The sequence below is a fragment of the Gopherus flavomarginatus genome, chromosome 3 (genome assembly GCF_025201925.1).
Source record: "Gopherus flavomarginatus isolate rGopFla2 chromosome 3, rGopFla2.mat.asm, whole genome shotgun sequence".
Classification (NCBI taxonomy): domain Eukaryota; kingdom Metazoa; phylum Chordata; order Testudines; family Testudinidae; genus Gopherus; species Gopherus flavomarginatus.
In genome coordinates, this window is record NC_066619.1 from 171,119,521 (window position 1) to 171,144,010 (window position 24,490).

Consider the following 24,490-nt stretch of genomic DNA (forward strand, 5'->3'; position numbering starts at 1 on the left):
AAAGTTACAAAGTTCAGCCACCAGGTTTGCCATGACATTATCAGGGATACTGTTCCTGATGGCTTGTAGTCCATCTTTGTGTGGAATGTTCGTGTAGAGGGCTTCTACATCCATAGTGGCTAGGATGGTGTTTTCAGGAAGATCACTGATAGATTGTAGTTTCCTCAGGAAGTCAGTGGTGTCTCAAAGATAGCTAGGAGTGCTGGTAGCGTAGGGCCTGAGGAGAGGGTTCACACAGCCAGACAATCCTGCTGTCAGGGTGCCAATGCCTGAGATGATGGGCCTATCCAGGATTTCCAGGTTTAAGGATCTTGGGTAGCAGATAGGATACCCCTAGTCAGGGTTCTAGGCATGTGTCTGTACAGATCTGTTTCTGTGCTTTTTCAGGGAGTTTCTTGAGCAGATGGTGTAGTTTCTTTTGGTAATCCTCAGTGGGATCAGAGGATAATGGCCTGTAGAATGTGGAGTTAGAGAGCTGCCTAGCAGCCTCTTGTTCATATTCCAACTTATTCATGACGACAACAGCACCTCCTTTGTCAGCCTTTTCTATTATGATGTCAGAGTTGTTCCTGAGGCTGTGGATGTTATTGTGTTCAGCACGGCTGAGGTTATGGGACAAGTGATGCTGCTTTTCCACAATTTCAGCCCATGCATGTCTACAGAAGCAAAATACGTAGAAGTCCAGTCTGTTGTTTCGACCTTCAGGAGGAGTCCATTCAGAATCCTTCTTTTTGTAGTGCTGGTAGGGAGGACTCTGTGGGTTAGTATGTTGTTCAGGGCATGCTGGAAATATTCTTTGAGTCAGAGACATTGAAAGTAGGATTCTAGGTCACCGCAGAACTGTATCATGTTTGTGAGTCTGGAGGGGCAAAAGGAGAGGCCCCGAGATAGGACAGACTCTTCTGCCGTGCTAAGAGTATAGCTGGAAAGATTAACAATATTGTTGGGTGGGTTAAGGGAACTACTGTTGTGGCTCCTTATGGCATGTAGCAGTTTAGATAGTTTAGTATCCTTTTTCATTTGTAGAGAAGCAAAGTTTGTGTTGTAAATGGCTTGTCTAGCTTTTGTAAAGTCTATCCATGAGGAAGTTTGTGTGGAAGGTTGGTTTTTTATGAGAGTATCCAGTTTTGAGAGCTCATTCTTAATCTTATCTATTTACCCATGTTAACGATCCTCACACATTCTTGTCAAACTGTCTTAAATGGTCAATCTTGATTATCACTACAAAAGTTTTTTTTCCCGCTGACAATAGCTCATCTTAATTAATTAGCCTCTTAGAGTTGGTAGGGCAGCTCCCACCTTTTCATGTTCTCTATATGTATATATATCTCCTCGCTATATGTTCCATTCTATGCATTCGATGAAGTGGGCTGTAGCCCACAAAGGCTTATGCTCAAATATATTTGTTATTCTCTAAGGTGCCACAAGTACTCCTGTTCTTTTTGCGGATACAGACTAACACTGCTCCTACTCTGACACCTGTCATTTTACAAAGACAGGTACATATCATTATCCTCACTCTACAGGCAGAGAAATTGAGTCAGAGAAGTACCCAAGCAAACACAGAGACCTGAGACAGAAACAGATGGCCTGACTCCCAGTCCTGTATTTTATCCAGAAAAGATTGCACAAACCTTACTCTCAGAAATTTTACCCAGGGGAACAAATTTCAGAATAGTATTAACATCTGACTGAAAGAAAACCTACATCCTTCCATTCCTAGCTGACTCAACGAGGAAAGGGCCAGCAGTGTCAGGATGGAAGGAGGAATGTAGGCACGGGAGAAAAATACAATGGCTTAGAATATGTGAAAGGTACAAATCCACCCATGAACTATACCTTCTGAAGGAAGAACATAGGAACTTTACTAATTTTTATACAGGAAGTTGATCCACATATTTTCCAGACAGTTCACAAACAAAAATAGCCTGGGTATGTACATCACAGAGTGAGGAAGGTGCTATTCAGGGTACAGCACATACAGTAGTAAGATATCTGCATATTCAGAACCACTTTTTATTGTCAGTTAAAATGTTGGTCATGCTATGTAGCCATCCTTCATCTTTCATATAACCACTAGGGTGTTGCTCTAATCCAACATTGTCTTTTTGTCAAAGATGGGCCTTTTTCCCCCTCCGTGAATAGTGTAATGTGCTGGCTCAGATGTGTGATCATATTATCTACTAGTGACTAAGCCATAAAGAGGACATAATCCTTTCTATAACAGTGAGTTAACGAAGAGTCTCCTTTAACTCAAGGAGGTCTGTGATTAAGGAGACAAAGGTATGTCCAAGATGTGTCATGTGTATAGTATATACTAATGTTCCTGATGCTTATATGCAGCACATATTCTACATTCAATGCAACTGAGCCTGATCACCTGGTTCTCACAAAGACCAATCTCCTGCTGAAATCAGTGGGAACTTTGCCTGTACGAGAAGTACAATATCAGAATCACAGAGAATTGTTCTTTTTTTTTTAAACACACTTTCACACCCTTGACATTGATTCTCAGATGCTAAGTTTTCAGTCGGTAATGACTTTCAGTCACTAGCTAAAACACTACTGTATTTAGAGTAACATCTCAATTATGCCAATATTATAGTTCAGTTATTCCATATATCTTATGACGATGTTATATGTGCTCTGGCATCAGTGCAGAGAGAAGAGCATACCCTCTGTCTGTCCAATATAATTTACGGTTAATCCAGTCCACAGCAAGACCTTCAGGTATATCTATAGCTTCACAAATAATTTTTTCACGATTTGAGCCATCCAGATCAGCTCGTTCTATCCACTTCAAGGCTGTGTGTGCAAAATAAATCTGTTAAGAGGAAACATAAGGGTTATTTCCAACTATTTCACAGATAATATCTGTCCAATGTCCCTGATCTTACTGTTTCATCTGTGACTATGAATTTTCTTTTTGGAAACATCTCTGTTCACTTATTTATAAAACGGTAACCTGTGATTATTGCTCAAACAGGCACTTATCCTTCAACCAGAATGACTTCTGAAGGCTGAGCATGCTTAGCAGTAAGTCCCAGCTGCCCTACATACCGCCTCCTGAATAACCTAAGGTTCCCTTTTAGACAGCAACCTCCTAAAGTGGAACACAGCCCACGAAACAAGAGAAGGAAGAGCCAGAAAGAAATGTGTTAATATTTAGTTGCCAGATCATTTAAGTAAATGAAAGCAAGTGTGTGGAGGGGGATGGATATAATTTGCTCCTGTTTCACTTCTTTTCACATTTGTCTTTGTTATTTTCTTAAATAACAGGCCTCAGTCCTGCAAGATGTTCCAGGACCCGACTCTAATGGGGTTGCAGGCAGGCAGGCAAAAGGGTCTGGCCTACGCAGAGAACCTTGCAAGATCTCAGCCTAAAACTGAAATTTTCCACTGCCTAGAGTTATGGTTACCACCAATCATAGGAGGTGGGGAAGGCCATCTGATATTTGGTATCAGCAGAGAATTGCATCCCAAACTGCAAAACTGCATACAAAATAACACTAGAACTTCACTGCAAATGCTGACAACAACATAAATGCCTTTGCATTGACTGTAGATTTTTCTTGATCCTTTAACTCAACTCGGGCAAACTCTCACAAATTTCAAGGGGTATTTTGCTTGAAAGGAGTGAAGGATCAGGTTCTAGCTCCCGGAGGCTACTGCAGCCAAACCAGGAGATTTTAGGCTGCTAAAAGTCTGGTAGCACCTGGCCCCATGCAACTCCCAGAAATGGCCAGCATGTCCCTGCAACCCCTGGGGGGGACAGGGGAATCTGCACACTGCCCCTGCCCAGAGCACCGACTCCGCAGCTCCCATTGGCTGGGAACTGCGGCCAATGGGAGCTGTGGGGGTGGTACCTGCAGGTGGGGCCGCACGCTGAGATCCCCCTGACCGCCCCCTCTGGGGAAGCAGGGATGTGCTGACCACTTCTGGGAGTGGCATGGGGCCAGGACAGGCAGGGAGCCTGCCTTAGCCCTGCTGCACCACTGACTGGGAGCTGACCAAGGTAAGCACCACCCATCCAGAGCCGGCACTCCTCACCCTCTCCCGCACCCCAACCCCCTGCTCCAGCCCTGAGCCCCCTCCAGCACCAAATTCCCTCCCAGAGCTTGCACCCCACACCCCCTCCTGCATCCCAACCCACTGCCCCAGCCCTGAGCCATCTCCAGAACCCAAACTCCCTCCCAGAGCTTGCATCCCACATCCCTCCTGTACCCCAACTCTCTGGTCCAGGCTCAGCCCGGAGCCACCTCCCACACTCCAAACCCCTTGGCCCCAGCCCAGAGTCTGTACCCCCTCCCACAGCCCAACCCTCTGCCCCAGTCCAGTGAAAGTGAGTGAGGGTGGGGGAGAGCAAGCAACTGAGGGAGGGGGGATGGATTGAGCAGGGTGGAGCCTCAGAGAAGAGGCGGGGAAGGGGGCAGGGCAGGGGTGTTTGGGTTTGTGTGATTAAACAGTTGGCAACTCTACCCAGAACCAGCTGCCCGCATGCAACCCTTCAGTGAAACCCCTGCCCAGTTGCTATCTTGCAACCCTTCCAGAGAAGCCCCTTGCCACCTGTGCCCAGCTGCCTACATGCACATTCACTGCCCCCTCACTGCCTCCTCTCACCTCTGCCATGGAGTTACTCTTCACTGGGTCAGTCTTATAGCTCTGGCCCTGGCTGATGTAGCACCGAGGTGCCCAGGTCCCTCTTCTGCGCAGCCTCCATGCTGCTCCCAAAGCCCCCAGGAGGTAACGCTGGGGCATGTGCGCACCAAGCCAAGCAGCCACCGGAGCCAGGTGCTAGGGAGTCTGCTGCCTTGTAGTTACTGCTCATGTGCTGTGACAACAACAAAGTCTATACGCTGTCTAGCTGTTTCTGACAGCAAGGAAGACCACCGGGGGACCGGGGCGAGAAGCTGCTCTCTCATTTCTCTGAATTCCCAATTATCCAAATAAAATCTGCATCCCCCATGGTATTCAGATAAACTTGAGCATACTGCATTACCTTAGAGAACAGTGTAGATAAGTCTCATTATAAGGAGAAAACTATTATACAAGGCTTAACAAAGCAGCATTCAACCACTCCTCTTCCAAATTCACTAAGCTTAGAGCACTGAGATGAGGCAGTACTCACTGGCCCTAATCTGGCAAGCTGCTCCATATGAGCTGACTCCTGGGTCCAGAAGGAGCACCAGGCAGAATCAGGACCACCTTCTGTAAGGCTAACAAGCCCGCCATATTTGCAGCAAATTGGTTTAATATTACTAGGAGATTTGGGTGCAATGCTTGCTAAAAGAGCCTCTACATATGGTATGGGTTTTGATGCATATCACTAGTAAAGGTGCCTTGATTTTCTATGATCCTTCAATAAAAGCACCTGATATATTTCCAGGAAATGATTCTGAAGTGAGAAATCAATTGATTACACAAATGTTTTTGTTCTAGACAGCATCTCCTTCATCAACAGAAGTTGATCTAATATAAGAGATCCACCTTATCTCTTTGTTCTTCACTGTAGTCATGCTTAAAACTATGTGGGAAATCCAGCAATTTTGGCACATGGACCACATTAAACTAATGGAGACAGAACTGAAGGGTCAAATTTAATTGGTGGGCTTGTGTTTATCATCCTACTCATGACAGAACACCATACCAACTGTGTTGCTGGACTTTCAATGGAATGATAGCAACACAGCATGTAATCTAGATCATTGGCAGCAAAAAGGTTAAGGTACAAGGAAGCACAATCCATTTGTCCTCACAACCCTTCAAAATCCTCTCATTTTTAATGCCTTACCTTACTTTCAACTGGGTCATAGTCCAGTGCTAAAACCATTCCCATCTGCCAGTCGAGTAAACTTGTGTAATCTGTTCCATCAAAACTGATGCGACGGATGTCCTGGCCGTTTGCAAACAACAAAAATGGCCTGGGGCCTGTTAATGAAATTTTGCATGCATGTTAATTCTGTAGATAAGATGATTTATGTGCGAAAAAGCAATTAGAGTGCACATTTCTCCTCTCTGTCTCTCCTTACACTTTTGTTTCCGTCATCTTAATCAGCGAGCAACATCAACAAGATCTCATCAGTGAAGAAGGAAAAAGTTAATTGTCTATCACTGAAAGCAATTGCCTCTTTTCCTTTTATTGCTAAATTCTAAACTAGCGCTGATCTCTTCTGCACAGCTGACTGCATAGAATGCTGGACACACACAGGGCAAGTTATGAAGTCCTTACTTAGTTATTACTTAGGCAGTCCTTTCCTCAGGCAAACTCCCATAAAAGTCAATAGAAGTTTTGTTTCAGGAAAGACTGGAAGTCGGGGCCCAGGTATACACAAGCTGAATCAGGCTATCTTTTATTTAACAAAGAAACAAAAAGGCAAGTGTTAAAATACAGAACATAGACTAAGTCATACTCACTCCTTCCCCACCCCCACCTCCCCGCCCATATTGTGGGAACCACTAAGGGCACATCAACATTGCAATCAAAGGTAGGCATACCCGTGCTAGCTTTCACCTAGCCAGCACATGGATTTCAGAGCAGACTGTACAAGTCTTCCCAGAACCCTGGGTACGTATTTGCTTTGCTAGCCCACACAGGAGTCTGTGCCACTGCATCTTCATTGCTTTTTTTAGCCACGCTAACTAAATTAAAGCTAGCCCAGGTACGCCTACCTGAGCTGCAATCATACCTCCGATTTCAGCATCAACATACCCTAAATCACCATTTTACAGTGCAAAGGAGGGGAGCTTGATAGTGCTTTAGTTTACTGAACTCGACTTTACCCTTGGGTCCAGGACTTAAATCTCACTTATTTCACCAATGAAGTTAATCAGACAGTCTAAATTAATCCCCCCAACATACATTAGTGCTGCTGTCATCGTTTGCATTACAGTATTGCCCAGAGATTACAAGAAAGATTAGGGCACCATTGTATGAGGCACTGTAAAACCATGTTGTAAGAGACACTTTCTGCCCCAAAGAGTTTATAATCTAAATAGAAACAGTGAATGACAAAGGGTGAAAGGAAGGGTGGGGAAACTGAGGCACTGCACTTTAGTTACTGATCCTGAAAGCATGTACATGCTTACCACTACACAGGAGAGGGAACGTAAATGTGTGTAAGTGTTTGCAGGATCAGAGCCTTGTCATCTGCCCAAGGGCACACAGAGTCTGTGGCAGTGGCAGAAATTGAACTCACTCATCTTCAGTGTCAGTCCAGCGACTCAACCACAAAAAAATCCTTCCTCTTATAAACTGTATTGCACAGCACCACCACAGAATCCAGTTCACTTGACAGTGCAGAACCATAAAGAGCTTTGCACTGTAATAGCAAAGGCTGCAGATTGGTATTGACATGCACGGAGTAAAACAGCACAGTGCAGATGTCATATGCCTGGTGTTTGACAATGCAACTTATTCATTTTTAAATTTATAAAATGCATCCAGTACAACCTTTTTGGGCATATGTATAATACATAATATCTAAGACTGACAAAAATCTAAAAGTAAAGATTCACTCCAAAAACCAACCTACTATCGCCCACCACCCCAAATAGATGGGCCTTCCACTGTGATATACATGTCAACAAACTTGGGTTTTTTTGGATCAGTCGTGAAAATAACTTCTGCAATAGAGGGCCCGCAGCTGCCCATGCCCTACCCAGTCCTCACCTATAAAAACCTAGACCCCCAATCCTGCATTGGGTAGCACATCAGCAGACTGTTGCACACACGGCTTCCTGTTTACTTGTGGGGTACAACAATTCCCCCCCAAGAGCTACACAATGCAGGATGGGGCCCCTCATGAATTACTAAAGTTGACTAAAAGAAACAATATGTTGCAAGGGAGACAGAAGTATGTAGTTATGTACGTCCTGATATATTTCATCATGTTTTATTTTCTCAAACTACCAATATTCCTCAAATTCATTCCAAGGAATTAAAAAATGTTAAAGATTGATCCAAAATACCCAATCCCCTTTAAAAGTTGTTATATCTTTCTCGTTATATAGCCAGGAATATCCACAAACACTTCAATACTGACCTATAGCAGTGCAGTGTCTTTTATCCGCCTGCAGCTTATATCCAGGAAAACAACCACACTCCCAGGAAGATGGACTTAAAGAGGTACAAATCTGGCTACATTCACCATTATCCAGAGACGTACAACCTTAAACAGAGCATTTTAAAATTTCTTACAGTAGTTATAATATAAAACACTATAAAAATCACAAGTATCAGCAACAGAACAACCCGTACAATTGTGATTTCAACTATAAGATAGATTTCATTGTTGCCAAAGATTTCAGGAAGTCAGCATTATTGTTAAAGGCCAAAGGTTACCAACATGGGAACATGATCATCTCCTTCTGTTACATCTCTTCTTGATGATTCACAATGGGCAGTAGAACATCTGAACAGAGCTTCCATGTGTTGATTATTTAAGTCAGCTCATTTTACTCAACAGAACTCTAGTCAAATCTACAGAAAGTAATGACTTCCATCAGACACTGAATATCTGTGCTTTGTCCCGTGGTACAGCAAAGTAAAGCCATTCTCTCACCAGAAGGTGAAATGTGTGAGGGTAATTAAGCAGTGAAACTCACTGATTTTCTGACTTGACAGGCCAGAGCATCATGTTTCGTTGTTTCATTTGCTAAGCCAATGCCACCTCGTTGGGAGAATGAAGAGTGCAAATGATTTACTAGATTTAAAAAAAAAAAAATCACTGCACAGCCCTACCCACACCAAAAGAGACCATTCCTCCCATACATGGCCATATAGAGAATGTGGTCTCATTGGATACGTCTACACTGCAGCTGGGTCCATTCCTACCAGCCCGAATAGACAGACATGCGCTAGCTCCACACAAGCTAGCGATAAAAATACCAAGGTGGATGTTGCAGCACGTACCAGCCACCTGAGGACAGACCCAGGGGGTTGGTCGGTCCTGTACTTGAGCAGCGAGACCAAGTCACTGCCTGTGCCAAAGGCACATACCCAGCTACAGTGTAGCCATACCCACTGGCTACATAAACTGACTCAACTGAGCCACACTGACTAAAACTATCCCTGCCTCCTCAATCCTTCCTAGATCATGGCTCCTATAACACTCTAGAATATAGAGGAGCTGTAAATGGGCCACGATGATCCTGGGGAAATTCCTGTGACACAGAAACTTCACAGGGCCAGCAAAATAGCCCTGCACTGTCCCCCTTTGCCCCCTCCCCCATTGCAACCCTTGGTTTAGGAGACACATTTGGAATGGGAGCAGGTGTCAGCAGGGGAAGGCAAGTAACAAAAATGCTTTATACTACCGCTATTCAGACCACAAAGTAGCCCATAGGCAGGTGAGCTAAGGCTATCGTAAGTTAGAGCAGCCCAGAATCTAGGGAGCTGTAAAAGTCACCTCTGCTACTCCCGACCACCACCTTGTCCAACTTCTGAGCTGTACTCTTTGTGCTGTGCCTCCCGAGAGACTCTGCCAAGGGGAGAATGTGTTCTGAAACAAATGTCTGTGGAGTGTCCAGAATAGCATTTACAAAAGGGGCCAGCAGAATACGGCCTGCAGAGGTTCAAATGCCACTGGCAACAAATGTTTATTGGTGCAGATGAGTTCTGATTATCCAATCAAAGAGTATGATTCTCAGCTGTCCTGCACAGTCATTGACAGGTGCACAAAGCTAGTGTGAAACACCATCACCCAGTTTTGGTGCTCAGCACCAGCAATAAACACAGACTTCAGCACACATTAAAGCAAAAAAAAAAAAAAAAGTTCATATACCTACCTGAGCATGTTTTCTCATCTACTCTGAGCACCGATCCCTCCGGACAGAAGCAAACAGGCCCTCTAGATGTTTCAAGACAACCATGGCTGCATTCAGTGTGATTATTTGCACAGGAAATGAGTTCTATAGTAATTTGAAAAGGAAAATGATTAAGAAAAACACATACTAACTTGACAAGGGTTAATCAGCATTTTTAAAAAGGCACAACAAAGATTCACATGTGGATGCAGCCAGGATAATATTTCTATTTGCTTTTCAAAATCTCTATTAAGTATAAGGAAGGAGAAAGTTGAAATAGTTGCTGTGCTCTGAAGCTGTTAATATGTACCTTGTAATATTAAACTTTTAAAACTTTTAAAATTTTACTGAGGTGTCAGCAAAGTAGCAGCAATTAAAGACACACTCACTGGTTGCATGTGAAACTGACCAAATAACTGAACAAGGACAGGGGCTCTGAAACTGTGAGGAAGGCAAATCTGAAGAGAAGCATGGTCTTGTGGGTAAGGCACTGAACTGGAAATTAGGAGAGGTGGATGCAATTCCCAGATCTCCCCTGTTTTCCCTGTGTGACCATGAGTAGTTAATCTACTCAGTGCCTCAGTTCTCCATCTGTAAAGTGCTTTATACTATGGGGACAACAACATTCCTTTCTCCCACTCTTTGTTTTGTCATTAGGCCATAATTCAGAAAGGCACTTAAGCACTGAAGTTAATGGGAACTACGTATGTTCTTCAAGGCATGTGCTTAGGTACCTTTCTGAATCAGGACCTTAGATCATAAGGTCTTCCAGACGGGGACCATCTCTTATTTCTGTACACACAGTGCCTATCTCAGCTAGAGCCTCTAAGGGCATGTCTACACAGCAGTTAAAACCCATGGCTTCCTTGGGTTACCTGGCTCAGGCTGCAGGGCTGTAAAATTGCTGTGTAGACATTTGGACAAGGAGGGACAGTCCCAGAATCCAGGCTCCAGCCTGAGCTCAAACATCTACACGGCAATTTATAGTTCTGCAGCCTGAGCCCTCCAAACCCAAGTCAGCTGACTCAGGCCAGTCATGGCAGTGCCACAGGTCTTTTATTCCAGTGTAGGGTAGGTCTACACTGGAATATAAGCTCCGGGTTAGCAGGACTCAAGTCAGTGGACCTTGGATTACAGAAACCAGGGCTTGAGCATCTACACTGACTGTCAACCCTACATTAAGAATTTTCTAACTTGGGTTAAAATCTGGGGCTCTGGCATCTACACTGCAGCATGCAGAACTGAGTCAAACCAACCATGTCCCAGACTCCCTAGAGCCCTCTTGAAATGTGTCTGCTTTAGCCCTTTGACCATGGTGAACTGTGAGAAAACTTGGCCATCCACCCTGTACATTACAGGAAGTTTGAACAGCCAATGCACACATCCTGCTGAGCCATCATTTTGGTCTGTACGCTCCAGCTAGTAGAGCCAGCATTATGGAGGAGGTGCCATTTGAAGAACTTCTCTTGCTTGCACTTTAGGCAGAGCTTCTGTGAGTTTCAGGTGGACATTTTGGCAGCACTTTCTGACCCATCAAAGGCGCCTGACAGAACTAATGATGGAGCAGGAGGAAGAGGACATAGACATGGCAGACTCGAACTGGCTGATGCTGCTCATGACACTTGGCATAGCTGCTGAAGCCCGCTACGTAGACTGGCTTTTATGGAGCAGGACCACATCATCATGCAGATGTAGGATAACCAGCAGTGCATCCAGAACTTTTGCATGAAGAAAGCTACATTTCTGGAGCTCTGCGAGCAGCTTGCCCTGATTTTCCAGTGAAAAGACACACATGAAGGTAGCCAATGCCTGTCCAAAAGCAGGTAGCCAGCTTCCAGTTATAGCAACCCCAGAATGCTATACATCTGTTGCCAACCAGTTTGGTCCTAGAAAGTCAATGGTGGGTAAAGTTCTGGCTGAGGTTTCTAAGGCAATCAGGCATCTAGTTTACCTCTAGGTGGCGGGCATAAAAGATATTCCTGAAGTAATTGCTGGTTTTGAGAGAATGAAGTTTCCCAAACAGCACTGGGGCCATTAATGCAACTCATGTGCCCATACTTTGCTCTCCTCAAGGAGCACACAACTACACAAATCACAAAGGGTACTACTCCATTGTTATGCAGGCCTTTGTGGACAGAGAGGTCAATTTATGAATGTCAACAGGGGGCTGCACTGGGAAAGTTCATAATGGCATGGTTTTCTGCCCATTGGGAGTCTGCATTCATGGATAGACTGGGACACTATTCCCAGCAAATGACAAACAGAATTACTGTCCCCACTGTTATTCTGGGGGACCCTGTGTATCCCCTTTTGTCTTGGCTTATGAAACTGTATTTGACTTCTGAGGCCCTGGCAAAAGACACATTGATTACACTCTGAGCAGGTGCAGAATGGTTGTTGAATGCATTTGATAGAGTGAAATCCTGTTAGAGACCTCTACATACTCTTGGATTCCAGTGTCATCAACGTTGTGAGCACTACTATCACTTGTGGTGCTCTTCACAATCTTTGTGAAGCCAGAGGTGAACCTTTATTATTGATGCAGTGACAGCAATAAACGTTCTTGATAAAATAAAGCGATAGAGGGGAGGAATAGCTCAGTGATTTGAGCATTGGCCTGCTAAATCCAGGGTCATGAGTTCAATCCTTGAGGGATTTAGGGATTGGGGCAAAATTCTGTCTGGGGACTGGTCCTGCTTTGAGCAGGTGGTTGAACTAGATGACCTCCTGAGGTCCCTTCCAACTCCGATACTCTATGATTTATTTATAAATATGAATTTGAAAAATACATTCACCCACTGCCAGGCAGGACAGATGCCGTTACTTCACCACTACAAACAGAACTTTACAAAAACAAAAAGTGCATGAACAAGTACAAACACTGAAACCATATTCAAGACAGAAACCCTCTACCACTACATGTCCCTTGGGCCCCCATTCGCCATATACCTGGCACCAGGGGAGAGGTGGAGGCACTACATGCCCTGCCCAGCCACTCATGGAGCCTGATTGCAAGGGCCACCCAGCCATGGCATTTTGCAAGCTGTTTCTGGTCTGCATCTCTTGGTACCACACAGGGGATTCATGCCATGGTGTGGGTCATGCAGCAGAAACCAATACTCTTGTTGCTTTTAGTGGTATCAACCACTCAAACAGTTCTTTCTGCTGAGCTCTCTCCTCCTCCTTTAGCCACTATTCCTGGTCCAAGAACTGCACCAAAACCCTGTTTTCAAGCTGTATAGCCAGCCTGAGCCTTTCCTCTTGCCGTGCCTTTCCTCGAGCCACAAGTTCCTCTATCTTTGATACTGGACCTGCTCGTTGGCCCTGTCCAGCATAGGCGCCAACTCCGTGGGTGCTCTGGGGCTGAAGAACCCACGGTGAAAAACTGGTGGGTGCTTAGCACCCACCGGCAACTCCCCGCCCTGCCCCCACACTCCAGCTCACCTCCACCTGCACTCTGCCTCCTCCCCTGAGCGCACAGCGTGCCCGCTTCTTCCCCCTAGCTCCCAGTACTTGTGCCATGAAACAACTGTTTCACGCAGAAAGTGCTGGGAAGGAGATGGGAGGAGGGGGAATGTGGCGGGGATTTGGGGAAGGGGTTCAATAGGGACAGGGAGGGGGCAGAGTTGAGGTGGAGAATTTGGGGAAGGGGTTGGAATGGTGGCAGGGTAGAGGTGGAGTCAGGGTGGGGTCAGGGGGGGAAAAGCCCCCACTGGCGGCAGGGAAAGTTGGTGCCTATGCTGTCCAGAAGTCCAACCAGAAGTTCACCAGGGAAACACTTCCTCTTGGAATGGCTCATGAAGATACACTAGCTTAGGCTCCTGTTGCAGTGTGGGTGAGCTGCAGAGGTACTGCAGCCAGTAGATGTTGAGGGGACTGGAACAGGACAAGACACAGAGGATTATTGTCTCAAACAGGAGCGCAGAAAAAATCCCTCTGGAATTTCAAAGACATAAAATGTTACTTTTCCAACTGAACTTCAATATTTTGTGAGAGGGATACTTCAGATCACAGAAGGCCTCTGGACACAGCCTGGTTAATCGCAGTGAAAGAAGTGTAAAGACAATGGTAAGCTAAAAACACAAAATTGTTATTCGCTTCCTAAAACCTGCAGAACTATTTGGGTTTGGTGCAGGTGGGCGGCCATGATGCAAAAGCTTTTTCTATCACTTCAAGCCTTCCACATTTTGGAGGACATAACCAGGGCCAGCACAACCCATTAGGTAACCTAGGTGGTCGCCTAAGACACTAACATTTTGGGGACAGCAACTATGGCGGCTGGATCTTCAGCCGCCCCAGTCGTCGGCGGTATTTCGGGGGCGGGACCTTCCGCCGCCTAGGGCACCAAAAAGGCTGGCGGCGCTCCTAGACGTAACAGTTCTTGTGGTCAATTGCCAAAGGGAGATGTTATCCCAAACTGCTGGTGGGAAACCTGCAGTGTGCAACTGAAATATTCACACGTATAGTGACTGAACAGCTCATCTATGAGTAGAGTGAGCTGGTCAGCTACTGAGGTGGCCCTGGAAAATATTCTCCTCTCCAAAATGCTACTACCTATCTGGAGTTTCTACTTCAGGAAAAGTTTGCAACTATCAGCATGAGGGAAATCAACAGGATGCTGCATTAGCTTCCATAAGGCTTAGCCAGTTATGACTGCATGGAAACACCCCGAACTGCACAGCCATCTTCCTTACCCCTCTGCCTCTTGCCACATTTCTGTACAAAAATTTCAAAACCCAGTCAAATTTGGCACAAATGATTCTGTCACCTATGGACTGCCTTTGGCTGAAAATGGACTAGAATCACTGTTTCCAGTGGCTTGTTATGCCTTTGAGTGGTTATAGAGCAGTGACCTTACAGATATGGCAATGTACAATTATTATTTTAAGAAACAGGCGTGCCCTAGCAAAAATTTGTGCCTTCTCAAATAAATATTTACTTTCAAGGTGTTTTTACAGTTTTGCATTTTCTGGTTACCACTTTGAACACCACATGGTGGCAGACAATCTGCCATTAGGAGATACTTGAGCCAGCTGGGGCTTCTAATAACTTTTGCATTGGTTCATAGAATGGAAATCCCTCTCCTTACAATATCAACAAACATTAAAAAGGAGCCAGAAACTTACCACACTCAGGGAAGTTTCTGTTCCCTCTGTGTCTGCTGGAAGCTCCACAGCAGGCTGAGGCATCGAACAGCTCCTCAGAGTATGGCCCCTGGATGTGCTGCTGCTGCTCCTGCTCCAAAGCCTCCTCTGGGATCAGTTTCAGTGACAGAGTCACTTCACTGCCCTCACTCAGCACCTGCTGATGACTCCCATCCCAACAGTCCCCAGGCTAGATACTGGGGCCAGGAGAGTACCAACCAGGTCATCATGCACCACAGTTGGTTCTGTGCTAGGCACAGTGCCCAGCACCTGATCAAACCCTTCATAAAACAGACATGATGGCAGCAAGTTGCCTAAGGTGTGGTTCTTGTTCCTGGTTTTCCTATCAGTTCCGTCCTAAACTACTTAATCTGCTCCCTGCGCTGGTCACCACTCCACTAAATTTGCAACACTGCCAGCTTCTTTGCTATTTGCTGGCATGTGTGGTCATTCCTGGTACTTTTACTCGAGTTCACAGTTTTGCTGGCCTCACACCAAAGATTTGCCAAAATCTGGCTATGCGCCTGTGATCATGAAGCAGTCATGCAACAGACCTCTTCTGCTCAGTGTCGACTGCAAATACAGAAGGCTTGCAGCTGAGTGTTCAGAAGACAATAGAAGGGTTAAACGCTGACTCACCGAGCTGCGTCACTACACCAAGGGGGCGTGCACTTCCATTTCCCTGGAGTCAACTGGAGATTCTTGGGATAAAGGGACAAAGGCAGCTGAGCCATGGATGGTGGACACTGATGCAAGGCTAGTCACCCACTGCCCTGAGTCTCTGTCATTGCCACAATGCCCTCTCTGCTATTTTTAGCTCAGCTAAAAGCTAGTGTGCGTCTGTCTACCCCGACTGGGAAGCACTCTCTCAGCTGCAGTGTAGGTACAGTACCTAAGTGCTACAGTAATGCAAACAATAAATAATAACAGTAACTAAAGGCAAAAGAACATGGTGGGGAAAACCTAGAGCTACCAATGCATGCCCTTTCCCCACCCAGCCATCACAAGAAACTGATCACATGGGATACAATCACCTGTTCCCAACATTTGATCACAAAGAAGAGTAGAGGGAAATTAAAAAAATAACAATAAGTTCCTTGCCAATATTTCACAAAGGAAAATTTCTTCCATGCAGTATTTTGTTGGTTAATTCAATCATGTGCATATGAACAAAAATCACCAGATTAGCAGCTAATCCCACTAGTATGCAATTAATATGGTGGGGTTCTAGTTCCCTAAAGTGTTGTTTGTCTCTTTAAATACTGCTATGGTAATTCCTCCAGGCAGAGCCTGTATTTAACCATTAGGGATTGGAAATGCAGTGTTCTGACTCTGGAACATATTCTCTCAGTCCACCAGAGTCTTAACTGTTGATCTTCCAGGCACACCAGAAAGGTGAGATACCAAGTAACTATTTGTCTTGGCAAGGAATTGTAAATTGTCATCAGTCTCAGTAACTGTTATACTGCCTATTGTGGGCAGAAGACTTGTTATGATTCTTCCAATTCTTTTGGTAAATTCAGGGAGAGGCTCATAATATGTGTATATTTATAAATAAATACAAAACTATTCTTTTTTCCTCGAATACCATTACGGTAAATTAGGCCATTACTTCCTGTGAGAGAAAATAGGCTTTCCAGAAAGCACAGAACTGACAGGACTTTCCATCACAACTGTTGACAGCGCCATCTGCATCTTTAGGTTTCCTTCATTAATTCTCTTTTCCTTTCAAGTAATTAGAGAAGAGAACAGCCTAAGATGTCCTCCTTCCAGCCAACATATTTGTTTTTTTACACTGCCTTAGTGCCATATGGTAACATCTGCTGGAAGGACGGATACTGGAATAAATGCAGGTTTCCCACCGATGCTTCTGTTTTCTGCTGGCTTGAATGATACATAGCTGCTGTAAATATTCCTTATCCAAGGCAACTGTGCTCTGCAATGCATTTTTCTGACCTCTAGAAAACTGAAGGTCTAGAAACTGACCTTGCATTAATTCCCTAATAGAAATTTATGGCTTTAGAATGGAGAGACTTATATAATAAGCAGGGAATCATCAAAGTTTCAGGCTACTGTGTGGGCTTCCACTATTCCATCTCTCTGCTTAGTTGAGAGAATGTGCTGGTTGTGTGACCATGTGCACATTGTATGGGGTGGGAGTCATTTTGTATTATAGAAGTGATAGCTGTAATCTAGGAGTTAAATTAATCCATGCTTGGTCCGTTGCCTGTCTCAGAAGCAGATTATCTTCTTCTCACCTTATATCACTGTTCAGCACTTAAATACTAAGCTGATAGGTTCCTTGGATTGACAGAGTGATGAGCAGTGTTGAAAATGTTTCCAGTCCCAAGTAGCTGCATGTAAAATAGTACCACAAATAAATCACTCAAAGAGAGGGATAGATTGCAATAGGGCCTCCTCCTTAAGCCCTTGCATTCCATGCAAGGACCTGTCACAACCGCAGTCCCTGAGCTCAGGAGAACACAGGAACTGCTTCTCCCTCTGTGTGCCCCTAGGTGCACACTTCATCCAAATGGAGATGCAGAGAAGCAGATCAAAAGTTCCCAAGCAGGCCAGATGCACCAAGGGAAGCAGACTGTACCATCCTACAGTACCATAGTGGAGCCTCCCCCATCCCACCGGGCACCAAAACGAGCTTATGCCTTTTGGAGCATGCAACTCCTGGGATAGAGCAGTGCCTCATTGCCTATGCCTAAATGCCACAACGAAACCCAGGACAGTTTGGGGACGAGTGCCAGACTAGCAGCCAATAGTAACATGCTGTGAGGGTGAGATTTCATGAGATACAGAACACACTCAAATTGCTAACCTGTGAAAAATAACAGTGGCATGTACAGTGGTGAAATTAAACCCCTTTAAAATACACCTGGGCAAGAGGTACCACTGAATTTTCACAGGACAATGCTGCCCCACAGACACATTATTTTAAACAAATTTTCTTCTTTCCCCCATGGGTAAGTGTAGCATGTAAAAGAAAAGGCATTTTTCAACCACTGTCTGAAAACAAACACAGCACAGGTAGCACTGAAGGAACATAATACACATGCATGCTTATCCTAATCACACACAAAGGGAAAGTCAGTTAAAGAGCCCAGTTGTATTGGTAACCACACAGACTTTCCAAGCCCATGTTTCCAACCATTTTCCATGACAAACTTAAGGAATCTGTGTAAATCTGAGTGGAGGGTTACGCAATTTTAGGCCCTCAACAAAGGAACATATTAGACTGCACCATAGGCATGACTGCCCAATCTTCCCTCCTGGTCAAACACAGTAATGCAGGCACACTGCCTCAGTCTCCTCCTCTGATGTAGGTTCCCTCAGCCTTCCCCTCACAGAGCAGCACCCCTCCTGGACTACTTTTAAATCTTCCCTGTTCTGTCAGAGAGCACTGATTCCTGGCCTGCTTTCCCTGAAATCACTCTCACAGCTCTCGAATTCCCAGCTTCTGGCAAACACCCTTCCACAAGAGCCTAACCTGCTTCCTGGAGTTCCTTCCCACAGCTGACTTCTGTCAGCCCTAGGAGACCCAGGTGTTCACCGGGCTATCTGCTGACCCTATTTTTCCTTCCCCCTCAGGCTGGGAGGCAGCTAATTATGGCACAGATGGGGGTGGTTGAACAGGGCTGACTCAAGGCCTCCAGACCTGTAAACGGGCAAGCTGCCCTGTTACAGGCTGTTGTGAGCAAACTTGCGCAAAATCTCTTTACAAAATCTGCAAAACATTGTGCACATGTCACACCCTGCATCCCTCACCCCACGTCAGCTGGGGTTGGGAGTTTAAGGGGACCAGAAGGAGGAATGCTTCCCTGAGTCCTGGCTAGCTCAGTCTTGGGAGAGGGACACTCAGCCCTCCCTTCTGCTGGGCCAAAAGCAGCCACGAAAGGTAGAGGAGATGTGGGTGTACTGGAAAACTCCCTCTTGCTGGTTATTATGTAAAACTTTGTCCTCTCATAATGACCCCTCTCAACACCTGGTAGGGATTAAAACACTGTTTACCCCACAATTATGATAATAAAGCTGACACTTGATGCTTTATCCCATCTCTGTCCACTGAGGGGTTCACCTTTGTTTCCTGACCAAATTGACTAGGTACACAAAATCTCTTTCTGGTTCCCACATGCGGTAGGGATTTAGGTGTTCATATTCCCAAGTCTTAAAGTCAGCAGCTAGATCTGCCTCACAGAAATAGGTGTAGAGGCACTTAGACTCAGATCCTCAATGATTCCAATGGAAATTAGGAACCTAATGGGTGATTATGAGTGTGGTATAAAAACCTACACAGAACAGAACAGAATAGAATCATGGCTAGGAATAAAAATTAAAAGAAAGATTTGTGTGGCCAAATTCCATCTTGCCTGGGCAATTCTAAATGAATGAAACTATGACTAAACAATTAGACCAATCAAACATGAATAAAACACTGTTGAAATTACTTAATTCATCCAGATCAATTACTAAAGTGCTTCTAAAGATCTAGAATAGCAAAAAGGGAAATTTTAAAACGTTCAGGAAATGATATCCCATTAGACCAACTGACTGGGAATATATGAGCTTGTCAAATTCATAACCCTGCTGAGAAACAAATCTAGAAAAGTGTGTCATAAAGAGATGATTTCACATCGCAGCCAGAAGATGTGAAGGGTCTAACACAAGGATAATATTACACAGAAAAACAAAACCAAAAAAAGCAGCATTCCTAACCTTTCAAGCTATAATGGTAATGATCAGAACATCAGTTTATACAAGATATTCCAAGAAAAAGAAATTATCCTACTTTCCATTTTGATATATCAGAGCATATTGGATACTTATTTCAAGAGTACGTATTATATGTATTTCATATAACAAAAATACTACGACCTGTAAGATGTGAATCTATAGAAATCACTGGCTAAGTTTCAAAATGATATATGTCAGAAAATGACAATCTTTCTATCTCTGGGGAATGAAATGGAGGTGTGATTTTAATTTTCATGCTTTGGGGATATGTTATTTCCATTATTAATCAACCACGAGAATCTATATTATGTTAAACATTATGGTTCACTGTACTATCTGCAAGCTGTTTGAAGCCGGAAAAGCACACAACATATGTTTATTTAGCATATGTGGCATCTTTCCTACTCACATATGCTATTTCTAAATACATGTTACTTGTCGTCTTATATTCGGGTTATACCACTTACAGAATACTTCAGTAGATGGAAAATAACACCTCACAAAATAAAACAAAAATCACTCAGAAAGAGGTTTCTTGGGTATAATCACTTCCTTGTATGGTCATGAGACATGAGAGGATGTTGTAATTTAACCTAACTGCTAGAAATCATCTCAAAGTTGCTATCATTTGAAAAAAACTCTTCAGGAAAGGTTCTCCAAATAAATCGGGAGTCCAAAGTCCACAAGACTCCTACTTACCTACCCAAGTGAAATCTCTGTGTGTATTTTGCTGAGTTTTATATTATTTTATACAATTACCTTAATTATCATTATCTCCAAATGGATAACTCTCTCAGGTTGTTCCTAAAGATCTCTTTATCAAGCAAGATAAAAAAATTCACTACCTCCAACATTCTCTACCTTATATATCGCTTTGTGATATTTATCACCAATGTTGCAAAAATCCATTGTCAACATTGCAAAAGTATATACACACTCAGGGATGGGAGATCCCCAAAAGTTGAGGTTCATAGCTTGAAACTGGTTCAGGTAAACATCCTAGGATTTGGATGCTTAGTTAACTCCTGTAGGCTCCATGAGGCTCACACTTGATTATCCATATGTAATTTATAGTTGGTGCTTAATTTGTAATGAAAGAGGTGCAAGGGCTCAAGCAATTTTTTTTTATATTCACAAGTGGTAGAGCAAGCCCAGAGGTGCCAGGGCTATGAACTGCCAAGCAGAGATGTGCCGGCGGGGGGGGGAAGGGGGTCAGCCCTGGCAAGTCCTGGCACAAATTAAGCACTGCTTATACTTCCTCAGACATGACCGCTAAATTTGGTTCACTGAGTCTAAGCTGATGTAACTTACACATTAAAGGGCTGGAAGAGAGAAATGTAGCAACACTGGAAACACTAGTGACGATTCCAGGATCAGTCCTTAAATGTTTATGTATTGCAGCTACTTACCATGACATGTTTTTCTATCAGGCAGCAGAACAAAACCTCGTGGGCATGTACAGTAATAGGAGCCAGGGATATTTACACATCCCAGAGTACAGCCATGGTTCCAAAAAGCACATTCATTGACATCTGACAAGAGAAACAAATGTATGACACAGTAGGGTCATTATACATTTAATATATGCAAGATCATGGATTAATAAAGCTAAGTAACACAAGGTTCTAGAAGAAATTCTTATTTAGTTGTTCTGCTGAAGATAGGATATTTCTTTTGTCAAATATGCTGGTTTTAATAAACTTTGAAAAGCAAACTCGTAGAGTTCAGTCAAACAAGCTAGATAATGTGCTGATTTATAATTATGAAGGGTACAAATTTTAAGTGCCTAAGGGCCAATTTTTTAAAGGCATTTAGGTGCCTCAGTGACTTAGGGCAAAATTTTCAAAAGCACCTAAATGATTTAGGATCCTAAGTTCCACTTTCTAAAGTGATTCAATTTTATTTCAATAGAAGTTAGGCACCTAACCTGCTTAGACACTTTTGAAAATCCTACTGGGTACCTATCTGCATCTTTAAGGGCCTAAATACCTTTATAAATCTGACTCCTGAGTGATTAATACTTTTATACATTTTACCCTAAACAAGTTCTACAAATTAAAGAAAAAAGTTCGAAGAAAAATACTGGACTGTTTAATTTGGATTAAAACAAGTGAGGTAAAATTTTGAAAAGTAAGAGGTTTAGGCAATTGAGTAACTTTGGAAAATGTGACTGAGGTGCCTACAGCACTTAGGCACGTTTTGACCGTTTTACCCTTGGAGTTTGATTCATTTCAATTCTTATAAGCACACAAAATTATGCATGCTTATCTAAACATCATCTGACTAATCCAAACTGAGACTGCAACATTTCACAAAGAACAGACTTTCTTGAGGTATTTTGGTACTTCTGCTTCTAGATTCAGCCAGAACCCGGACATGTGAAAATGAAATATGATAAGGGAAAAAAGAAAGCAAACTGAAATTTTTAGAACCTCCAGAAAAAACGTAATTCAAGATTTGAGAAAAGGTTAAAGTGTGGGAGAAAGCGTATCCAGCTTCCCTATCCATCCCATGTTTTGAACCATATATTACCTTCACAGTATTGCCTATTTCTACTCAAAACAAATCCATTCGAACACTTGCACTGATGGGTCTTGGAGTCATCCCTGCAGATTCTTCTCTTGCAGTTTTCTTTGTTCAAATGGCAGGATCTGTGTTCTGGAAGAGTAAATGTTTTCTAGGATGGAGATTGATTTATAAAATACAAAATTCACCTTGACATACAGAACCTGATATCATAATCACTTTTCATGTGGAAGTCAGATTGATTTGAAAGACACTTTCATACATGCACAATCAGACCCATGATATTCAGTGAGAAAGAAGGACACAAGCATCTTTGATCTCATCCTCCAAATCCTGCCTCAAAACCCATTCATCATGATTTCCACCCCGGTGTTGTCTACTTAATAATTAATTAATTAATTAATTATTTGTATTATGGTAGTACCTAGGAGCCCTAGTTCTGGATCAGGACCTCAATGTGCTAGGCACTGTACAAAGACAGAACAAAAAGATGGTCCCTGCCCCAAAGAGTTTACAATCCAAAGCTTGCTTTGCCTCGGTCTGTCTTTTAAAACAGCAGAACTCTTGATGTATAAACTGATTGTTTGCGTACTGAGATTGATGTTAATATCCAACAGTCTAGGCTGCCTCTGCCACAAGTTAAAAATACACTTAATCAAAATAAACCCATCAACTACCCACCCAGCACAAAACAACTTCCAACTATATTTATCCTCATGCTAAACTCCTCTCCTCCAAACAACCCCCAAAGCCTCCACTAAAGCATGCACTGACAGTCAACAGAGATTATTTTGGACCTTTACTCTCAGAGTGCAGCTAGAGTGCCTCCACCCATCACAGTTGTGGGAGGAGAGAAGCAGGATCTCCAGTATGTAGGTTCCAAAACTAATTAGTTTGTACTGTATACATCTGCCAGTTCTAAGGAAATTCCTTCTCTTTAAAGTTTTGCTTCTTCTGGTGGAAGGCTATTTTAATCCTGCCAGTTAAGAACAGAGATGCTGTGGGCTCTAACTCTTGCTTCTCTTCAGCCATCTCCACAAATTAGGGAAATAACCTCATGTCATTTTCCACTGGTAAAATCAAGTCAGTAAGCTACTGTCTAAAAATGAAGCTCCTTGTGCTCCAACACGAGAGTGGGGGCAGACTAAAAACCATGACTGCGTAGGATCATTTATGGCCACCTGTCAACACAGGTAGTTCCTGGAGGCATCAGGAGAAAGGGCAGAACTGGTTTGGCTGAAGACCCCTGGTCAATAGTCAGAGGTTCACAAGATGATTTTTGTTGGTTTACAAAGTCAGAGTGGTGAGACTCATCTGGGCCAAATGCAAGATGTTCCCTCAGCCAGAAAAGGATTGCCTGCCTCTGCGATCCACTTTGCTGTCTCCACCTATCTGTTCATGTACAAGAGAATGGTCCCTTTACAAAGAGCTTATCACCTTGCCAACAGTGTGTATGATATTGCATCCTGTTTCATATACTAATCATTTTATTGATCTCTGTTGTTTATATATGACTAATAATTAATCATCTACTTTGTTCTGCTGCTTGGACTTTATGGAACGTTTGCAGTGAATTGTCTTCCTTGTCATGTTAATTGTCACTTTGGACAATGAGGATTAATTTACCTTATCTACTGTGCGCTTCTTATGATGAGACTCTCACAACTTTTTTCCTAGCAAGGGCAGGGGGATTGTTCTTGCCAATAAATAGGAGTTAAGAGTAGACACCAGAGCAGGTGATCTGCCACTATAACAGTATACACAATTGGCGCATGCATGGAGGGACAAGGTGGGGGAGTGTGCTTAAAGGAACTAGAATCTGTACAATGAGGTTTTGCCATTTTCTACAAATGGGAGGTACACACCTGTGCAAGAACCTAATTTCACAAAAGATTTGGCCAGTGCAAGTAGCCCAGGCCAGATAGTCCCATGTCAACAGGAATGGCAATGGACAATCAGCTGCCAGTAAAGGTCATAGAATCATAGAACATCAGGGTTGGAAGAGACCTCAAGAGGTCATCTAATCCAACCCCCTGCTCAAAGCAGGACCAACACCAACTAAATCATCCCAGCCAGGTATTTGTCAAGCTGGGCCTTAAAAACCTCTAAGGATGGAGATTCCACCACCTCCATCGGTAACCCGTTCCAGTGCTTCACTACCCTCCTAGTGAAATAATGTTTCCTAATATCCACCTAGACATCCCCCATTGCAACTTGAGACCATTTCTTCTTGTTCTGTCATTTGCCACCACTAAGAACAACTGAACTCCATC

At 43.7% G+C, this 24,490-nt stretch overlaps 1 protein-coding gene across 2 annotated transcripts in view; it reads right to left on the reverse strand.

The window, feature by feature from the left end:
- EGF (epidermal growth factor) overlaps nucleotides 1–24,490 on the reverse strand; it is a 101,580-nt gene that overhangs the window by 40,902 nt on the left and 36,188 nt on the right. For both annotated transcript variants that reach the window (XM_050943263.1, XM_050943262.1), the window contains exons 7-12: nucleotides 22,224–22,349; nucleotides 21,101–21,223; nucleotides 9,787–9,909; nucleotides 8,043–8,168; nucleotides 5,792–5,928; nucleotides 2,676–2,824 (exon numbers count right to left, since the gene is read on the reverse strand). In XM_050943263.1, the coding sequence (XP_050799220.1) occupies nucleotides 2,676–2,824; nucleotides 5,792–5,928; nucleotides 8,043–8,168; nucleotides 9,787–9,909; nucleotides 21,101–21,223; nucleotides 22,224–22,349 (784 nt within the window). The remainder of the gene's footprint in view (nucleotides 1–2,675; nucleotides 2,825–5,791; nucleotides 5,929–8,042; nucleotides 8,169–9,786; nucleotides 9,910–21,100; nucleotides 21,224–22,223; nucleotides 22,350–24,490) is intronic.